Here is a 21,055-nt window from a genome sequence, read left to right on the forward strand (position 1 = left end):
GCAGGTAATTCTCCCCTGGATAACAGAACAGAAAGAGCGACACCGGAGGATCAGTGAATGCCTGGTGCTGTTCTAACCCAGGCGCCCTCTGCAGGATATGGTGCTCCACGGAGCGATCTCACAGAACTCAAGTCATCGAAGCTTTATGGTATCAAATTCCTCAGTGACAACTCATAGTGAGAACAGTATCAGGAGGGTGCATTTGTCCCACATTTGTCCCACTTCAGCTTCCTCCCTCGATTCATCTTGAACCCTTTGCCTTGGTGCCGAGGCCGGGCCTCACTGCCTCAGTGGAGCCCCTCTTTATGTCCCTTCACAGTGTGGTTGGGGCGAGACCGGGAATGGACCGGAAAAGGCTGAGAGGAGGCCCTGAGACGCTCCCTGCTCCACAGTCCTTTCCCGTGAGCCAGTGTTGTCCTCCAGGAAGACGTCTGGCTCCCCCACTTCCTGTGACCCAGGCAGGGGTGGGGCGGGGAACACACAGGATTTAGGGCTGCCTCTCAGGCTAAAATGACCTGACTGTGGGCATGGATGGAACAGAGGGAAAGGCAAGGGCTGCAAGCCAGGTAGAGATGACATTTTGCTCCTGGAGGCTGCAGGTCTGCTTTGTTCTTGTTTTGTTTTGCTTTCATTTGTTCCCACAATCCGGAAGGGAGAATGCCAGAAGCCAGGCAAGGTGGACCCCCCAACTGCAGCGAAGCACAGGCCAAGAGCCGCAGTCCATAGCCCTGGCCAGTGGCTGATGGGAGAGGAAGGTCTGGTTCTCATCTTGGCAGTCGGGCGGTCAGCTCAGGAGGAGTCTAGGAGAAGTTGAAGGAGGGTGGAGTTATCCCCCCCTGCTCCTTATCGCTCCTTCCAGACCCCTCTTGACTCCCCCGAACCATGATAAAACCCCTCCAGTCAAGATGGATCGCTGCATCAGCCAACCAGACACTTACCGCCAGCTTTGGGCATAGGAGAGCTGAGCTGACTTTTCTGGGAAGAGATCCGAGATTCAGGCAGCCAGGGAGGCAGCCCCCTTCCCAGCCACTGGGTGGGATTTTTCTCAATGTCCTCCAACCAGTCTGACCTCCACTCCCACGGGGTCAGGGAAAGGGTGGAAGTCAGAGAGAGGTCGTCCCGGGGGGAGGGAGGTGACGAAGCATCTGTTAGGGAGGGTAGAGATTTCTGTGGAGGGTTGGCCTTCAGTCTTGGGGACTAGTTTAGGGCAGAAGATGTGGGGCTGCTTAAGGCATACACCCAGCCCTAGACATAACCCAGTCCCACTCGGTCCATCACCCCAGTGGACACATCCCCAGGGTACTCCGCCCCAGGGAGAGGAAGACCTTCATTGATTTCTTCGAGAGAACAGCTTGAACTCTCTCCTCCCAGCTTGGCCCTGGCTTTCTGTCCTAGGTAATTCCTGCTCTCCTGTTCGCCACAATCCTGACTGCTTTTTTAGGGGGAAGAATGTAGAGTTAGGGTTTGAAAACTAGGTCTAGGGGATATATGTCTGAGGAAGGGAACTCTGAAGGGGCCTCGGAAGCCCTCACTACCTGCCGTTGACTAGGGAACGATGGTCCCAACCTGCTAGACACACGAAACAGGGAGCCCAGCCTCACCTCACCCTGCCATAGATGGGAGAGGAGGAAGGCTTTGACAGCTCAGCGGGATGTAAGAGACAGAACAGAACTTCCCACAGTGGACGAATCTGTCACTGGGCTGGGGAGGGCAACCTTTCCTGTACCCCGCATTTGGTAAGAGGAAGGTCCTAGAGGTAGCTGTATGGACCATATAATTGGCTGCCTCTGGGCCTTTTTTAAAAAGAAATATTTATTTATTTGATTGTGTCAGGATGTGGGATCTAGTTCCCTGACCAGGTTTTGAACCTGGAACCCCTGCACAGGGATCATGGAGTCTTAGCCACTGGACCACCAAGGGAAGTCCCTGCCTCTGGGCTTTTAACTTGCACAGTTTATCCTTGTTCTGGGTGATCTTGGGCAAATTAATAAACCTATGGGACTTATAGTTCCCTCATTTGGAAAAGAATGATAAAGAATATTCCTCAGAGAGCTGCTGCTTATGCTGAATGTATGTAGTTAAGGCACTTGGCCTGGGGGCTGGGACATAGTGACAATGGTGAGGATACTTCGACTGTTTGTCGGGGACAGTGATCTCACGTACCCGTGAAGACGCAGTCTGCCTCCCTCGGCTCCAGACCAAAGCCAAAGCTGTCCGCAGCCACGGCCAGGGCCCGGGCAAAGTGGGCATCAGCAAGGAAGGAGCCATCGGAGGAGCTGACCAGGCTGGCTCTGGCGCTGGGGCCGTTGTCCTCTGAGGCTGAGCCCCAGCCATTGGCCAAGGAGCCCTCACTGGGGGTGGGCGTGAGGCAGGGCCGAGGTGGGCACAGCAAGCCCCTCACCTCGGACCCCACCCCTCCTCCAGGCCTGCCCATGTCTGCTAGGTCTGAGGCCGTGGGGACGCTGATGTAGCCATAGGTGATGGGAGGGGAAGGCGCCCTTGGCATCGGAGAGACACTGTTCCTAGGGAGAGGTCAAAGGGGAGATGGCATGCTGTTGGCCAGGGGCAGAAACAGTCCAGTGAGGAAAGTGGAAGGCACACTCCTGTCTCCAGCTTATCTGTATCCTCTGGCTCCCCTCCGGCCACTCACCTGGGGGTCTCCTCACCCTCACTGAGCTCCAGGCACAGGGCCACCTCCTCAGGGGTCAGCACGCTGTCCTGATCCTCCCCCAGGGACGACAGCGACGAGCTAGACAGGCGGCTGGATGCTGGGCTGGGACCAGAGAGGGAAGAGGCCTGGGGGCTGGAGATGTGGAGGGTACCAGAGGGAATGAGGGCGGGGATGGGGGCTGCTGGCGGTGGAGGGGAGGTGGGGGCTGGGGGCTCCCCCGAGTGCCTGTTTGGGGTAAGACAGCAGGATGGTTAGTGCAGTTCTTCTGGTCCCTGCCGCCCCTCCCCCAGCCCCCTCAGCAAACACCTCCCACATCCCCAGTGCCCCGCCCTGCTTCCTGACTCCAGGCCCTCTTACTGGGTCTGTTGACTCTGAGTGGGGGATCCACGGGGAGCGAGGGGTACTGGGGGCAAAGGACGAGTCATCAGCTCACTGGAGGAGCTGAGGAGCTGTGGTCCCAGCGCCCGCCAGGCCACTAGAGCACGGGGCACAGCTCCTGGGGAACAAGAGCCTGGGTGTGAGATTGCAGAACCCTCACAGCCCCCAGGCCGCAGCTTGTCTGTCCCCACCCCTCACCGAGCCAGCCTCCTCAGGGACAGGAGAAGCCAGATGGAGGGGCTGGTGGGCCCCACACCACGTCTCACTCCCTCATTCGCCTCCCAGGGCCCTCCACTCACCTGGGCTTTGGGAAAAGTTCTTGGAGCCTCTGTTGCCCAACTCGCCGGCCCAGAGCTCCGCGGGGTGGCTGGCCCGGAGCAGTGGGGAGCTGTTGGCCTGGTGCAACTCTGCAAAACAAAGAGTTGGGGGGCTGGTGGCCAATCCAGGTGGGCCTTTCAGATCCCAGCCATAGGTTCTGTCTTCAGCCTGATCATCCACTTAAGCTTTTCGCTGAATTTAGAAACAAGAGAGAATAATCTCCCTCCATCCAGGCAGCTGTGATATAATAATGGAAGGAGCACAAGGCTTGGAGTTAAATCACCTGACTCATAGCCTGGCTCGGCCAAGTATTAGCTGTGTGACCTCAGATAAATGTGTCAACCTTCCTGAGCCTGTTTTGTTTGTAAGCAGCCCCTCCAAAGGATGGTTTTATCAAGCAATTGAAAACAGATTGGAAAGTTGCTGGCATTTTATAGATAATTTTAAAAACAATGTCTGGGGATTTCCCTGGTGGTCCAGTGGCTAAGACTCTGCACTCCCTATGCAGGGGGCCCGTGTTTGATCCCTGGTCAGGGAACTAGATCCCACATGCTGCAACTAAGAGCTGGCTGCAACTATAATAAAAGATCCCACGTGTTGCAGCTAGGACCTCGTCCCAAATAAATAATTTTTTTAAATTTTTTAAAAATTAAAAAAAGAAACCTCTCTACTGTGTACATGATAATTTCCTGATCTCTGTACCCTCTCATTGCTACCTTCTACTTTCATGAATTTTGACTCTGTGAAGGCAAATCCTCTTTCTTTCCTTGGAGAGAATCTGTTCGTTTCCACTTCTCACATGGTATATATTTCACATGGCTCTGGATAGTCTTGTCCTGATAAACCCGGTGTCTCTCACTTGGAGAGATGAGTTGAGCTCTCAAGTTGAGTTGAATGAGGAAGACAAAAGATGGGAGCCCCAGACCAGCCAGGTGTGATGGGAGAGAGTCAGCTGATGGGAAGAGGAACTTTAGAGTGGGACAGTGTGTTGTTCTCACCCAGGTGGGCAATGCCTTGCCTGTGGACGTTCAATACGTGTTGAGTGAATGGATGGATGATATTAGAGATGCAGGTGTAAACACAAGGTGAGAAGAATCATGTATGAGATGGCAGCTACCCTCAGGCCCACGTGGCCGCTTAGGAGACAGGGCTCTGAGTAAATCGTGACAGTACAATAGCCCCGGCTGTGTGCAATGACTTCGTCAGGCCGAAACCAAAATGATCTAAGTTTAAGCCAGAAGAGAAACAGAGTGATAAAAGGAAGGGATTTCCCCAAGACCTGGAATAGAACATCAGTCAAAGAAGAAAAGAAATAGCCTTCAGGTTCATGCCACATGATCAAAAGCCCAGTTAGGAAAGGGGAGCAGAGACCAGGCAGCACTCTTGACACAGAGCTGTCTCGTCAATCTAATATAAAAGATGTGGGGGCCACGATGGGCAGGTTCAGAGTGGGACAAGGCATTCATCAAGGATCCATCTGGGCCCTAGAAACCCATGTACAGTGGCCGAAAACTCACACAATGGCTAGACTTCCTCCACCAGAGTTTCCTTTTGTACTTTGGCTGGTTTAGCTTTTACTCATTTCCTTTAATTGTTGTATGACCCAGGGAGTCCTGGAGGCCAGCTTTGAGTGCTCCAACCCCCACTCTCACCAGCTTTGTCTTGTCTTGGGCCTGGCTTCTTGCCTAAGCTCAGAAGTGGTGGCACATGCTGTTGGTGTTGATTTGTGTGGAAGGTGAAGGGAAAAGCCTGTATTTACCCCAGCTCATTTTATTTCTTCTAAAGGATTTTTGGTAACCAAAAAAAAAAAAAAAAAAAAAAACCCCTCCTTTCCACCTTGCTTGGAATTACTTGAATTTAGTGTCAATATTATTTGAATTAAACTATACACTAATGTTATCAAAGTGAGGTGGAATCTTGTTGGGTACACCTGAATTGCGATAGGTATTTGTTTGAGTGAATTATTTAACGAGGATATTCAATATATGTATTGGCAGAGTGAACTAAGAATCTGACATAATGGATGAGACAGCTGTTGTCAGACTATTAGTACAGAGGTAAAAAAGCTCAACTAGGCTAAGATAATAAGAAAAAGGAATAGGCAGCTCAAGGAGGGGCACTGAGAGACTGCCAGTGTTCAAAGACAAAGAATCAGCAGACTTGGACTAGATGACAGCAGCAGAGGAGCTCCATGCCTCTGGATGAGATTTTGTTCCCTCCCCCCCACTATCAGGCTGTACTGTGTGGCCTGTGAGATCTTAGCTTCCTAACCAGGGATTGAACCTGTGACCCCTGCAGTGGAAGTGCAGAGTCTTAACTGCTGGACCACAAGGGAAGTCCCTCTGGATGAGACCTTGTGGCTGTTGCTGCTGCCCACCAGCCCACGGGAGTTACTATGCTGACCCCATCCTGGAGCAGTGATGGCGTGGAGCCGGATGACAGAGAAAAGGGATGTGATGAGGACCTAAATCTCTAAATGAGAGTAGGAAACTTCGTCTCAGAACAGGAACCTTTCTTAACAACTGACCATAGGAAATTGCTCCTTTTTTGGGGCTAGCATTAATGTTTTCAAGTAGGACATATATTATATTCAAATCAGTGCGGTTATCCATGAAAAAGCTACTTTAAAAATGAGATTTATGCAACCTCTTTTTAGCTGGTATTTCATGATCACAGAGGATTTCTAATGCAATAGCTCTGAGGCAAAGCTGGATAGGATGCCAGCTTCGCTAATATTTAGAGTCATAAAATTCTGGATATTGGCCAAGCCCTTAATTACTCTAAATCCATCTTTATCTTGATAAAAGTTGGATTATATCCACTTAACAAAACTGGCTGCTGAATGTTTATAAATCTTACTAATCAGTACAGGAGGCTCATGGAGATGGCGGAGAGTGAAGTCAGGGTTCAGAAATGCAGAAACAGAGTCAGTGAGAGAACCGTTTTCCCAGGGGTGCTCCCAGAGAGATTCAAAGTAACTTTTGGAAGCAGATGATTCTGGTTTCAAATTTGAGATCTGCAGCTTACGGATGTAGGGTTTTAAACAAGCTACCCCATTCTGATCCTCTTTCCTTATCTGTAAAATTAGAGAAATAACACCTTGCCAATATGTTCTGAGGATTCAGTCAGGTAACAAATATGAGTAACGCACCTAACATAAAGTAGTTGCTGAAGAAATAGAGACTATACTTATTTCTCTCTGGAAAGTCAAAGCAGATAGCCGGAAGTCAGGAGAAATTTGGACAGAAAGGAAATGCTCATTCTCTGGGAAGCAAGCTGGGAGTCGGTACCTGGGCAGGACCCATACATACATGGTGCATAGCACATATGTACACGTTACATAGAACAGAGGTCATGCAAGCCTGAGGTTTCATGCTAGCATTGGTCACACTCCTCCAGGTTCTAGAATTACCCGTGTGCTGGTCAGGCACTTTCATTAGACTTGGAGCTGGTAGAGAGCAAGGATTCTGTTTAGTATCACTGTGTTCCCCTATCCCCTATCCCACCCCAAGTGGTGCTTATTCAGTATTCGCTGAATTGAGCTGACTGCAGAAACAGGACTCACTGCTGGTGTGCAAAACCCAAGCAAGAGCCCCGTGTAAAGAAAATCTGAGGCCTAGGGCTTCCCTGGTGGTCCGGTGGTTAAGAATCTGTTGGCAATGCAGGGGCCATGGGTTCCATCCCTGGTCAGGAAGGTAGGATCCCACATGCCTCGTAGCAACCAAGACTACTGGCCACAACTACTGAAGCTCCCACTCCACAACTAGAGAGAGAGAGTCCGTGCACAGCAACAAAGATGACGCATGAATGAAAGAAGATCCTGCGTGGCTCAACAAAGACCCAAAGAAAGAAAGAAAGAAAAACTGAGGTCAGCATACTCCTGTCTGGGTGCGCGGTAATAGGTGCCCATTAGGACAGACTGAGGGTGGAGGGCAGCCCACGACTAGCACCGAGGCTCCCGTCCCCCGTAAACCCTGATTCAGGCTGCGTGCATACCCCCATCCTTACCCTGCTTCTTTCTGGCCTTCCAGGCCTCTGCAGGGGCCAGAGACAAGCGCGGGGAAGAGAGGCCCCGGCGGCCACAGAGGCTGTCTGAACTGGGCCAGGGGCTGGAGAGCTGGGCCAGCTGGGGTGTGAGCCGCCTGGCAGCTGGGGCCTGGGGGCTTGGCCGGGCTGGGGGGCTGGAAGGCCCCTCAGCAATGAGGGAGCCATAGAAGGTGCTGGTGTCAGGAAGAAGGGGCACCCCAGGGCTTCGGGGATCCCAGGAGATCACTGCGGTAAAAAATGACAGGAGGGATTATGGTGAATGCAGCCCACCCATGGCCACCTTTCTCCAGCACCGCCGCTCAGCTGCTAGGCCCCCTACCCCCCACCCCTGGGGGAGGGCACGCTCACAAGAGCGGCGACCGTCTAGCGGGTCCCGGGGGTCCACTCCCAGCCGACTGCTGAGGCTGCTGCTGCTGCTGAGGTCTCGGGAGCCGGAGGTGGAGCGCCATGTGTCCGCCAGCCAGGGGGAGTCGCTGTGATCCATCCTGGACAATGGGGGCGGGGCAGAGAAGCAGGTAGAGGGAAAACGTGATTGGTTAAGACCTGAGCTCAGCAGGTAGCAGAAAGGGTAGAGTAGATGGTGGTACCAGCTTTATTCTCACTGCTTTTCAGGCCCCCACAGACTCCTTAAGACCTCTGATCTGCTGTCCCAAATGCAGCGCCCCTTTCTTATCCTGAGATCAGAGGACATCCAAGTTGCCCCAGAGCTGGGAGGTATCACAGACAGATGGCTGTGTGCTGAGACGGAAAGAATACACATTGGGAGCCAGATCTGGTGCCGCCTAGCTGTGCAATCCTGGGCCAGCTCAGTCTATTAGCCTCTCTAAGCCCTGGTTCCTCCAATAGTAAGACCTTCCTTACAAGGCTGATGCTGTAAGCTGAGATGAAGAAGTGAGAGATCACTCAGCCAGCAGTGCAGGAGTTTGCTACCTGAATATTGGCTTCTCTGTCTCTAGCCTGGTTCCCTTTGGATGGGGCGCCATGCTGGCGGGAATCAGACCAAAGCACTTCTCTGCCTAAAACCCTCAGTGGCTCCCCATGTACGAAGATGGAGCCCAGCTGCCTAGTTTGGCTAACAGGGCCCTCGTTGCCCTAGCTTCCAGCTCCTCAGCTTTATCTTTTGCTCTGACCCATCCTATACCAGAGGCCCTAGCCCAACCAAAAGGCTTGTCTTTCCCTATAAATAGCAGGCTATTTCTTGCTATTCCCTTTGCCTTCCCTCTTTATTTCAGCTTTAACTTTTTTGTGTGTTTTTAAAAAAATATAATTGCTTTACAATGTTGTCTTAGTTACTGCTGTACAATGAAGTGAATCAGCCATATACTTACATATATCTTCTCCCTCTTGGACCTCCCTCCCCTCCCCCCCATCCCACCCCTCTAGATCACCACAGAGCCCTGAGTTGAGCTCCCTGTGCTTTATAGCAGCTTCCCACGTTGCTATTTTACACCTGCAGTCAGGGGAAATGTGAAATCTTCCTCCCGTGGTTCCCCACCCAACCCCCTCCTTGTACTCCTTGTACATGTACTCCTTGTACATGTTTCTGTTTCTGCACTCCCAGCTCGGGATTGCATTTACGCGTGTGCCTGTCTCGGCTAGACTGAGTGTTCTCCTGGCAGACAGTGACTCGTCTAAAGAAATGAATGAACAAGGTGATCAGAATGGAATCTCCCTTGAGGAAAAGGATGATGTTCCAGGGGAGACAGGGAAAGTTCAGGAAGGCGCAGACTAAGCCCAGGAAGTAGCTGGAAGAGAAAGACCAGGGAGCACAGAGCAACACAGGAACACAGTTATCAGCCAGCATGGAACCTTGCTCTGGGCTGAGAAACTGACAGCAAAATGGGAGCCTGAGAGCTGGCCCATAATAGGTGCTTGATACACTCCTGTGGAAAGACGCAGATCTGGAATGTGAAATCTCTCAGATGAACTCTAATGAGGTAAGGAGCAGGAGAAGGTGGGCAGAGGTGAAATGGTTTAGTGCAAAACTCAGCCAATAGGAGAAAAAAAAAGGATGTTTTGTTTCTTAGCGTCTTGTCTCATAACTGGAGACTTGCTCTGGCAGCCAAACGCACTCAGAGCAGATGGATGGATACCTGCAGGCGGGCAGGGTTATTGAGAACAAGGAGTAAGAAGCATCACATAGGGACAGAGTGCCCTCTGCTGGAACTGTGGGTGGATTAGTGTGAAAGAAAGATGCCTCAATGGCGGTAGGGGATTGCTGAACTCAAAGGTACTGCTAGGTAGATGTTGGGTGTACAGAGAGAATTAGAAATCAGACTGGTCCTTCCGTGCTAGTTATTCTCCATCCAGCAGGAGAGTGCAGTAAGTATTAATGAGATCTCAGTAACAAGAGCACCAGATTAGGGCTTTGGAAGGCAGGTACTGGCCATGTAACCTTGTCTGGGTGGGGCCAGTTACTTACCTGTCAGATGGTGTGATAGTGACATTAATGAAAGAGAAATTAATTCTCACTTGAAGTTCAGGGGAGATTCAGGTGTTAGGATGACAAATTACCTGGCAGTAGGGGAGATGGGGCTTCCCAGGTGGCGCTAGTGGTAGAGAACCCGCCTGCCAATGCAGGAGATGTAAGAATCGTGGGTTCAATCCCTGGTTTGGGAAGGTCCCCTGGAGGAGGGCCGGGCAAACCACTGCAGTATTCTTGCCTGGAGAATCCCACGGACAGAGGTGCCTGTTGGGCTACAGTCCATGGGGTCGCAAAGAAGTGCCTGGTGGGCTACAGTCCGTGGAGTCGCAAGGAGTCAGACACAGCATGCAGGGGAGACGAATGCCTCAGCCAGTTCTCTGTCCCAGCTCCACTGTCCCTCGGCCCCTCCCTCACCTCTGCCCCTTTCCTGTCTCACCTGTGTTTTAAGATGGCATCCTCACTGGTGTACCTGTACAGACCTGGGAGAGGGCAGGAGGAAGGGTCAGCCCAGAGTCTCCAGCACCTGGCCCAAAGCTCTGTTGCATTCTGGCGGGACCCAGGAAAGGCCAGCTGGTCCACCTGCGAGTGCACGTCACCTGCTCACCTGGGCCCAGGCGCACCCCAGCTTGACGCCGGCGGTGGATGCACACGGCAATGCCCAGCAGCAGCAGCCACAGCACGACACCCCCGCTGGCAATGACCTCTGGCCGCTTCAAGGCTGCCCACAGCTGCTCCAGGGTCCATGGGCTGTGCACACTGGGTTGCTGGGCAGCTCGCTCCATGGCCTGCTCTGTAGGGGAATTTGAGCTCAGGACAAGGCAATGAAGGTGGGCAGACAACGGGGGAGGAGCTGGATGCATGAGTGGGGAGAGAGAATGGTGGAAAGGGGGCCTGGATGGGTCTGGGTGGGGCCAGAGGGCACTGTCCTCACCTAATAGGAGGCAGACAGGGCTGCTGGGCTGCCCAGCGCCTGCGCCAGTGACTGCAGCCACTTGCACGCAGTAGGAACCTGACATGCGCGTGGCAATCTCCAGCTGGGTCTGCTCACCCACCACAGTCCAGTTGGCTGGGGGCAATGAGGTGTTGCCCAGGCTCCAGACCTGAGACACAAACAGAGGTGAGCTTGCCCCTCTCCAAAACCATCACAGCAGTTAAGCCCTTTCATCTGCAGATCAGATTCTGGGTATGTGGCCACGCTGTCCTAGCATTCACCTGGAGACACCCCCACATGCACCACCCTTCCTATTTCCTTCTCCCCTACAAAGCGGGTGAGACTTCTCTCTAGACTGACAGAGGAGGGACAAAAGCAATCTTCTGAAGTAGGTGTTAGACCAGTGGTTCACACAGATCAGTATGATTTGGGATCGCTTGGAGGGTTTGTTAAAATCCAGATTGCCAGACCCATCTCTGACATTCTGACCCACAAAGCCTGTCAACGGACCAAAGGATCTGCGTTCTAACAAGTTCTCAGACAATGCTGATGTTGCCGGTCCAGGAATCACACGCTGGCACCACTGCCTTAGAAACAGAGAGTCAGTCACAGCCTGGTTTGGTCCTGTTCTGTTTTCCCGCACTTGTGACCCTGGTCTCATTTTCCACGTCTGTAGACTGGGGATAACAACCCAGGAGAGACTGTGAGATGAGATGAGGTCATGTGGGTAAGCACTTGGCAGTGTCTGGCAAACAGGAGAGTCCCTGCTCTGCTGGGCAGGTGCCATTTCTTAGTGCCCAGAGCCAGGGAAGAGGGAAGTCTTGGCAACACCACGGAGGGGTGCGTCAGCTTGTGGGGGGTACCTGGTAGCCACGGATGATGCCATTGTGGTTTTCAGCAGGTGGTGGGTTCCAGCTCACAAGGATAGTTTTGTTGCCAGGTTTTAGGGTCACCTCCTGGGGAGGAGCACTGGGCACTGGAGGGCAGGGAGACAAACTGTCAGGAATGCTGAAGGTATCCTCAGGAATCTCTTTCTAGAGAAAAGAGCAGGACTGGGGACATAAGGTCCCAGCCATACTGACAAGAACAAGAGCTTCTCTCAGCTCTGCTTTCAGAGCCAGGACAAGAGGGGGCCCAGGAGTGGAAGTCACTATTCCTCTTCCTCCTGACTACAGAGGGACAGAAAGGGGCTGGGGGTATATCACTGGGTTCTGGAAGCGTCTGTTCCTGACCTTGTTCAGGCAGCCTCAGGAGCAGCACGTTGCTGTCGGGGCCCTGAGCGCGGCCGGAGGACGGTCTCACTTTGAACTCGTAGTCTTGGCCCCAGTGGAGGCCCCCAAGCTCTGCGCTCTGCCAGCCAGCCAGCAGGGCCTCTGCCCACGGGGCTCCCTGGCCCCCAGGGGCAGCCTGGGTCCTGAACAGGGCCGTGTAGGACTGAGCAGGTGCAGCGGGGCCGCTCACCTGGGGAAGACGGAGGGCAGAGAGGACTCAGGGCTCTCGTGAGCAGCCCTTTCTGGAGCTGTGACTGTTCCACCCCTAGGTCCCGGGCCTCACCTTCCAGCTGAGCCATACAGCTGGCCCAGGCTTGGTGCCCTTCTTGGGGTCTGGGTTCAGCAGGGTCACATTTTCCAGCTGAATGTGCACAGCCAGAAGCTCCAGGGGCTCCTTGTAGTCCCGGGGCTCTGGGAGCACACAGGGTGGGGATGGGCTCAAAGGTCAGAGGGAAGAAATTGAAGAGTGGAGCATCCCTCAGCCACAGAAGAGCCAGAACTCCCAGACTGCCCCCGTCGTGAGCTCTCCAATGTCTATCCTCAGATGGAGGATGATGATGATTTAGCAGCTCAGTTGTGTCTGACTCTCGCGACTCCATGGACTGTAGCCCACCGGGCTCCTCTGTCCATGGGATTCTCCAGGCAAGAACACTGGAGTGGGTTGCCATTCCCTTCTCCAGGAGATCTTCCCGACCCAGGGATCAAACCTGGGTCTCCTGCACTGCAGGGAGATTCTTTACCAACTGAGCTATGAGGGAAGCCCTCGGATGGAGGAACTGCCCCTAGATGAGGTCCCCACCACTCTGACCCTGATCCTGGGTCGAACCCCCACATGGCCTAACCCCAGCCCAAACCAGAGGGCACCATGCTAACTGGTGCCCCCCACCTTGGCCCTGGCGTTAGCCGACCACCTTCCCCTTACCCTGGATGGACACCCTAGCCACCCGGCTCTTCCGTTGTCCTGCACTGTTGGTGGCCATACACATGTAGGTCCCCGCATCACTCTTCTCTGCTCTTGCCATCAGCAGGGAGCCTTGGGACACCTGTCAGGACCAGGTGTCTTGTGAAGTCTCCCACGTGGGGAGGAAGGCCTAAGGCCTCACGGCCGTCCCTTCCTCAAATACTGCAGGAGACATGGGGCTGGGGCCGGGGGGGTGGGTCAGGCCCTCGGGTGCGCACAGCTGTGGCCCGGACAGGATGAGGTTTGGGAAGGGGCTACACTCACCGAGTGCCGCCCTGACTGCAGGGCCAGGGGTTTCTCATCCTTCCACCATGAGACAGTGGGCTCTGGGTGGCCCCAGGGCGGCTCGCACTGCAGAAGCACCTGCTCACCCACTGCAGCCACTGTGTCCCGAGGCTGGACCTGGAAATCCTCCTGGAGGACTGTGGGGAGGAGAGAGCATTGGCATGCAGCAGGCCCCAGCCCTTCCATCCGGGCCCCACCTTGGCACTTCTGACCTGCTCTGTATCACCTACCTTTGGGCTCTGACTTGTGCTGAACGCTTCAGAGCCCCACCTCCCAGGTCTCCCATCTAGGACCGCCCACACCCAGCCCTCCCCTCCCAAATCTCCCCACCCAGGCCTCACCAGCCATGGACAGCCGCGCTCCCCGGCTGACTGCTGTGCCCAGCCGGTTGCTGGCCTCACAGGTGTAGACTCCCAGGTCTGTGGATCGGGTGTGGTCGTTGTGGGCACGTCCCCGGGGAGGGGGCCGTAGCAGCAGGAGGGTTCCGTCAGGGAGGAGGTGGTGAACGTCTGGGGGCACCATGCTCAGTGGGTGCCCGTCCAGCAGCCAGCGGATGGTGGGAGGTGGCTGACCTGAGGCCCGACAGCTCATCTTGGCTGGGTCGGGGCCCTGGAACAGCTGGTCCTCGGGATGGACTAGGATCTGGGGTGGGAAATCCTGGGCCATGCTTCCTAGGGAGAGAAAAGGAGGTGGGGCCCAGTCTGGCCAGTAGGGCCCCCAAACCCCTGCATATCTCATCTGCCTCTTCGTGTCTGAAAACAAGTTCCCAAATAACATGCTGGGGACGTGAGGGCGATGTGGTTATGACATCTGTCACCCCAGGGTTGATTCGGCTGATCTGGCTGGCTAGGCGGGTGTCCCCTTCTTCCCTCACCACTCTGTGTGTGTCCCTCCCGAAGCTATGCCATCAGTCAAAGAGGACGACTGTCCATGATAGAGAAGGACCGGTCTTCGGTCAACAGTATAAGCTGTGCTCTCCTACTAGCACCTCCAAACCAGCTCCTAGATAATATGCTGGGAGGGAGGCGAGAGGGCCAGTGTGCACGCGTGGCACGCAGTGAGGGCCCGTGGAGCTCTCAGTCTGTTTGTCTCTCTGTCTCGCACTTAACAGCACCACCATCATCAACACCATTGTCTCTGCTACCCCCACTGCCAAAGGGAAACAGAGGCGTAAGGGCCTCCCCCGCCTCGGCCAGGCCTTGGATCAGGGGTGCGCGGGCTAGGAGCGGGGAGGCCCGGCCGTACTCACCCGTGAGGAGCAGGAGAGGCAGGGCCCAGTGGACCCCGAGGAGGCGTGCTCCTTCAGCGCCCATGGCTGCTCGCGGGGCTCTGACCTGGTCCGCAGCACTTGGCCCTACTGCTCTGAGCTCACAGCGGCAGGGGAAGGAGGGGCGGGGCGGGCTGGTGGTGGTTGTTTGTGACCGAGACTCTGCCCCAGGAGGGAAGCAGCTTTGAGGAAACCGATGCTTCCTGCCCGGCCTTCAGGGCCTTGGAGAACTGGGAGGAGACCAGAGGAGAGAGACTCTATGACCTTGACCCGTTAGTCATAACCTCTGACTCTAACCTCAAACCCTAGTCTGGGATTTCTTAGAGGTAATCCTAACTGTAACTCCAGGAGTTTCGCTCCTTTAACTCCAAGCCTCTAGTGAACCATTCAATCCCAATCCCAATTCCTTTGTTTCCAGATGACACCCCTCACCCCTACCCTACTGCTAGAGTGGATTAGAAATCCAGGGCTGAGATCTCAGGGCATGGGCATTCTGAGGCTAAAGGTAGAGAAAAGCGACAAGGAAGATAACTTCATGGGGGGCAGTGTCTCATGTCCATTTCCCAGGGAGAGGTGGGGTGGTAATCCAGAAGATAAGGAAGATAAGAGACTCTGGGACAGTCTGGGAGATGCCTATAGTTCACCTAGTCAGCCCAGAGACAGACAGATAAACTTCTGGGAGACCTTGAGCAAGTGACTTAACCCTTGAAAGTCAGTTTCCTTATTTGTAAAGAGGGAATAATAATAATAACAACAATAATAGTTCCTACCTTGAGAGATGGAGTAAGAGAAGAGATGAAGCATAAAATCAGCCTAGTACAGCACCTGATGCTTCATATTGACATTGACATTGACATTGACATTGAAGTCGCTCAGTCATGTCCGACTGTTTGCAGTCCCATGGACTGTAGCCTACCAGGCTCCTCTGTCCATGGAATTTTCCAGGCAAGAATACTGGAGTGGGTTGCCATTTCCTTCTCCAGGAGCTCTTCCCGACCCAGGGATCGAACCTGGGTCTCCTGCATTGTAGGCAGACGCTTTACCGTCTGAGCCACCAGGAAGTCCATTTGCTTTGTAAGTGATCAGTAAAGCTTAGCCAGTACTGTGATTTATTTATTTTTATGCACACCCCATCACTGAAACTATTTAAGCATCCTTGGCTGGGATATTTTTCAGGTCCTGTAAAGATAGCTAGAGTAAATGACCTTTAAGAGTTTCTCCAGCCCTGGGACTGCCCTGGTGGTCCAGTGGTTAGGAATCCACCTTCCAATGCAGGGGGTGAGGGTTCAATCCCTGGTTAAGGAACTAAGATCCCACATGCATGTGGCAAAAAAATAAAAATAAATCATTTTCACAGTCCTGAAATATTGTGTTTATAGCAGACAGACCTGTAGCTTCTGAGCCTGCAATGTCAGCGCACACCCCGCTTCTCCCCACCCCCTCTCTAGAGATCCGCTGCTCTCCCCTTTCAGAGCCCAGCTCCTGTTTACAGGTCTCTTCCTTCCAAATCTGGAATCTCAGATATTTCCTGGAGCTGTTCCCGGAAGACCAAGGCCAGGCTCTGGGGGCTCAGCGGAAGAATGTCCAGCCTTTGTTCCCCATTGTTCCTGGCCAGCTCCTTTGTGGGGCCCCTAACCCAGCCGACTGCCTCCCTTCCTCCCCCGTCCCAGCCTGGCCTCCATGCCAGCCCCAGTCCCAGCCCCAGCCCCAGCCCCAGCCTTCACAGCCTGAAAGAGGAAGGCCTCCATCACCCCTCATTCTCCCCTCAAATGCAGAACAAGTCTGATTAAGACAATCAGGGCAAGAGAACACTGTGTTCTCTACAAACTGGGCATTTCCAAGGAGTAAAGAACAGACAGAGTGAAAGTAATAGAGTGTCAGAGCTGGAAGAATAGGAATTGGTGTCAGAGAAAAGAGTTTGGTATTTCAGAAGCGGAGGAGCAAAGGGAAGTGATGAATTCCATGGGACATGCAGGGTATATGCATGCCAGGCAGAGCAGAGAAGAATTTATGGGGTCAAGGATCTGTGGGGCCAGCATGATGAAGGGGGTATTCAGATGGAGACTGAAGTCAGCCAAGGATGAGCAAGTATTAGGCAAATTAAATAGTTTTGTCTAGGCTTCAGAGACAAAGCAGAGCAGGCCTTTCACCTTGCCTCTAACCTGCCTGAACACTGCCCTGACTGTGAGTGCCCTGACTGCCTGATGCGAGGGCAAGACTTGTGGCACCATAGACAAGATAGGGGACAAATCTTGAAATTTTTGAGTCCTTGGAGTGGGGGTGGTCAACCAAGCCCCAGGCTTAACAACATTCCAAGTTTTACAAGACAAAACAAACAGCATTAGGAAGAAGCCAGAGATGCAGTTTGCTCAGATTGATGATGGTATCAGTTTGCATCCTGGAATTATAAATGGGAACCCTAAAAAGCAATCTTTAAGTCTCACACACTGAGCAGATGAGCTGCCTGGGACCTTTTCCCAAGTGGGACTCCAGATGTGCCGTGACATGGGACTTCCCAGCACGATTTGAGTCTGGATGTTGGTCAAAACCCAATTTGGTGAAGTATCCTCTGCTGTTTCTATTTCACCTTTCTTTCAGTGTTACTATACTGAAAGTAAGCTGGGTAATTCTCTAATAAATATTGGTATTGTTTATTTGTGTATACTGCTGCTACTGCTGCTAAGTTGCTTCAGTCGTGTCCGACTCTGTGCGACCCCATAGACGAAAGCCCACCAGGCCCCACCGTCCCTGGGATTCTCCAGGCAAGAACACTGGAGTGGGTTATTTGTGTATAAAAAGTGGTTTATTTTGTTAACATAACCTTTGAACCTGAGACCAAAGTGAAAACTTTCAGCAAAATGACAACGAAGGATGGATTTACTGCACATCCAGCCAATCTGGGATTTCCCAGGTCCAGAGCCCCCCAAGCCTGTCTGACTCCGTGACTGCCTGCCCTGCAGGAATGCTGCCGTTAGCAGTCCTCTCTGGTCTCTTTGGCTTATACGTTGGACTTGGGGAGACTAACCAGGTTGTCTCCTAATGATTTAATGGCAGCTTGATTTGACTCAAATCTCTACACTCTAGAAAGATGGTGTGTTTCTCTTGGGGAAAAGGACAAGTCTCAAGGGAATTCAGATTCATGACGAGGTGGTCCTCGGGTGGGTAGGAAAGGGCAGGCGACTCAGGGAGAAGTGCCTGGAGGCTCTGCAGCTGGGGGAGGACGCCCTGCCCCACAGTCACATGACCCCTCCCTAGAGATGCTGTCAACACAGCCTCTTTCCATTCCCAGACTCTGCAGACCCAAGTGCTAAGAACTGATGGGGATTGAAGGGTCCCTTCACTCTGAGCTGTTCCTTTGGATATTAAGGCTTTCTCCTCTCTCATTTCAAGCATCCAGGTCCCTCAGGGATCTCTGGAGTGAAGGCCAAGGGGACTTCCCAATAGCAAGGCGTGTCTGGATGGCTCTCAGAGGCCGTGATGCTCATTTCCAGCAACCTGCCCCTCACCCCGCTGGCATCCTGATTGTCTCATTCCCACACACTAAGGAAGAGCTGACCGTGTGAGTCATGGGAATGACGTTGGTGGATGGGAGCTGCCTCCAGCTATTTCGAGGAGGCTCTGCTTTGGGACCCTGGTGATGTGCTGACCAGTGACCACTTTAAACAGTATCTTCCTTACCCCCTGGTCTTAGAGTTTTGTGTTTTTTTTAACTCTTTGATTGCTTGTAAGAGGGAAGAGAGAGGAGAGGGATTGTAAGGTGCTCTTTATAAGGACCCTCCAGAGGGCATTTCTTCCTACCTCTGGCTCCTGGCTTCTCTGGCTTCGTCTGTGTTTTCTGGAAATGAAGCCAGGGCTCCTGCTGACCAGGCTGGTGGGGTAAATGGTACTAATTCAGGTGGGATTGGATGTTGCAGTCCTGGTTCCACCTCTTACTGGCAGAGGGACCTTGAATAAGTCATATAACATCTCTGAGCCCTACTTTCATCTGTAAATTTTCTGTATGAGGTTGGAGGACAGCGGTGCTATGAAAACGCTAGGTCCACGTATAAACCAGCCCTTGAGTGTTCTGGAAAGGGTACAGCCCCTCGCTGACCACTAGAACCACAGCTCCCACCACCTAGGACACTCTCTTTGGCCGTGAGATCCTACCCTTTCTGCCTTCTTGTTTTTAGTTTGTTTCCCTCTTTGTGTGAGTTTGGTCCCAATTTCCAAATCTTCCTCTGTTCCAAGATGCCAAAGGTTGGAGGGAAGTTGAGACAAAAGAGAAGACAGGAATGATCTCCTCTTAGCTGAAGGGGAAGTTGCCCAGACATCATTTCACTGGCTGAGCTTCTGTCCCCTCATTCCTGGGCAATTTCAGTGTCCATGTGGAAATCACGTCTAATACTCTCAACTCCACAGTTTCTTGGCTTCCTTAGCACCAGCGTCTGTGAGTCACATCTAGATCACACATTGGAGATTGGACCAAGTGGAGATTTCAAAGGCTGTTGATGTCACTATTTGTCTGCTCATGTGTCCAAGAAGAAAAAGAGACCAGACCAGTTATTGTACTTTGTCTTCAGCTTGTCAATGCCTAACTCCGCACCCCCACCACCAACCTAGCTAAAGAAGTGACCACCAGGAACACACTCGTTGTTAACATGTTGGGATTCTTACTCTTTGCAGCTAAGGGCATGCATAGCATGGGGTGCCTCAGTAAGAAGGTGCATTTGTGCTAAGTCAAGTCTGATTCTGTGACCCCATGGACTGTAGCCCACCAGGCTCCTCTGTCCATGGGATTTCCCAGGCAAGAATACTGGAGTGGGTTGCCGGTTCTTTCTTCAGGGGATCTGCCCAACCCAGAGATCGAACCTGTGACTCCTGCTAGGCAGGCAGATTCTTTACCACTGGGCCACCTGGGAAGCTCTAGTAAGAAGGTTTCAGAACCTGTTATAAGATTTGGGTTTTGACTGGGTAATAGGAAGCGGAGCTTTGGTCTAAATTGGTTGCTTTTGGAGATCTAGGACAATTCAATGATTCTTTGCAGCAGAATGTCTTTAATAATTTCCTTACTATGTAGTATATCAAATGGTTCTTTTTCTTCCTCTTGTATTATAAACATTACTGCTCTGAATCTTTATTTTGTATGTCTCCCAGTATCATTAAGATTTTCTTTACAGAATACCTAAACCTAGTTGTTGAATTTCTGGGTCTGTCTTAGGGCATACAAATTTCAATTTCAGATGTTAATGACAAATTGTTTTCCAAATCAGTTGATTGCCCCAATGTCATTAAAGTCACATCTTCATAATAGTTGGTGGATTTCTTAGTTTTTGACAATCTAGGACACAAAATAATGTTTTATTGTCATCTTAATTTGCATTTTCCTGATTAAATAATGAAGCTAAGCATCTTTTCAAGTGTTATCCACCATTTGTGTTTTTCACCTGAAAAGTATTTATTTCTATCTATTGCTCATTTTTCAGAGAAATAATTCTCTGTGAATTAGAGATGTTGAGAGAACAAGTTTGGCCTCATATTTTCTCTTTCTTTATGCTGTAATAGATGTTCTTAATTTTTCATAGATATATTTATTAATATTTGTTTTTATGTTTAGTGCATTTTTTTCTATTTTTGAAGAAATTTTTCTCTATACTAAAATAAGGAAATATTCTCCCATTGGTTCTTCTAAACATATTCAAATTTTACTTTTAAGTCTTGGATCTATCATGAATTGATTATTTTTTAGGGCTTGAGGTAAGGATATACTTTTTTTGTTTTCCAGGTGGTAACCAATTATCCCAGCATGACTTATTGCTTAGTCCCAGTGACCTGCAATTATTCCTTGATCACACATCAAATACCCATATATACATGTATAGCTTGTTTCATTGGTCTATTTGTCTAATTCTGCATGAATCCCATGCTATCTCAGTTACTAGAGGTGTATAATGTTTTGCTATCTGGTAGACTTCACTTTCACTTTTCGCTTTCATGCATTGGAGAAGGATATGGCAACCCACTCCAGTATTCTTGCCTGGAGAACCCCAGGGACAGAGGAGCCTGGTGGGCTGCCGTCTATGGGGTCGCACAGAGTCGGACATGACTGAAGCAACTTAGTAGCAGCAGCAGAGTGAATCTTCCCCAGTTACTTTTCAAAGCTGTCTTGCCTATCCTTGCACCGTTAGCTTATCAAGTCCTTGAAAACTTTGTGGACTTTAAACTGAATTGTCAGGAAAAACTGACATTTTATAACATTAAGTCTTCCTATTCATGAACTTCAGTTCAGTTCAGTCACTCAGTCGTGTCTGACTGTGTGCGACCTCATGAATTGCAGCACACCAGGCCTCCCTGTCCATCACCAACTCCTGGAGTTCACTCAAACTCACATCCATCAAGTCGGTGATGCCATCCAGCCATCTCATCCTCTGTTGTCCCCTTCTCTTCCTACCCCCAATCCCTCCCAGCATCAGAGTCTTTTCCAATGAGTCAACTCTTCTCATGAGGTGGCCAAAGTACTGG

At 51.8% G+C, this 21,055-nt stretch overlaps 1 protein-coding gene and 1 non-coding gene across 4 annotated transcripts; both read right to left on the minus strand.

Moving 5' to 3' along the window:
* Positions 1–127: 127 nt before the first annotated feature.
* ROBO4 (roundabout guidance receptor 4) lies at positions 128–14,718 on the minus strand. 3 transcript variants are annotated; one of them, XM_006057652.4, is made up of 18 exons: positions 14,537–14,716; positions 13,629–13,958; positions 13,267–13,424; positions 12,964–13,084; positions 12,325–12,452; positions 12,003–12,231; positions 11,634–11,746; positions 10,771–10,939; positions 10,444–10,629; positions 10,276–10,318; positions 7,763–7,899; positions 7,376–7,639; positions 3,349–3,456; positions 3,029–3,167; positions 2,651–2,896; positions 2,164–2,522; positions 939–1,145; positions 128–800 (listed from the first exon to the last, which is right to left on the minus strand). In XM_006057652.4, exons 1-18 carry the CDS (start codon positions 14,598–14,600, stop codon positions 790–792), a joined length of 3,012 nt encoding a protein of 1,003 aa, XP_006057714.4. In that variant the 5' UTR covers positions 14,601–14,716; the 3' UTR covers positions 128–789. The 3 variants fall into 3 exon arrangements, with proteins under 3 accessions (XP_006057714.4, XP_044799463.2, XP_044799464.2); XM_044943528.2 differs by having other exon boundaries at positions 13,629–13,954; positions 14,537–14,672; XM_044943529.2 differs by lacking the exon at positions 939–1,145 and having other exon boundaries at positions 14,537–14,718.
* Positions 14,719–15,542: 824 nt separating this feature from the next.
* TRNAC-ACA lies at positions 15,543–15,615 on the minus strand. The gene has a single exon. It is a non-coding gene; the product is annotated as a tRNA-Cys (tRNA).
* Between the last annotated feature and the right edge of the window lie 5,440 nt (positions 15,616–21,055).

The sequence above is a fragment of the Bubalus bubalis genome, chromosome 5 (genome assembly GCF_019923935.1).
Source record: "Bubalus bubalis isolate 160015118507 breed Murrah chromosome 5, NDDB_SH_1, whole genome shotgun sequence".
NCBI lineage: Eukaryota > Metazoa > Chordata > Mammalia > Artiodactyla > Bovidae > Bubalus > Bubalus bubalis.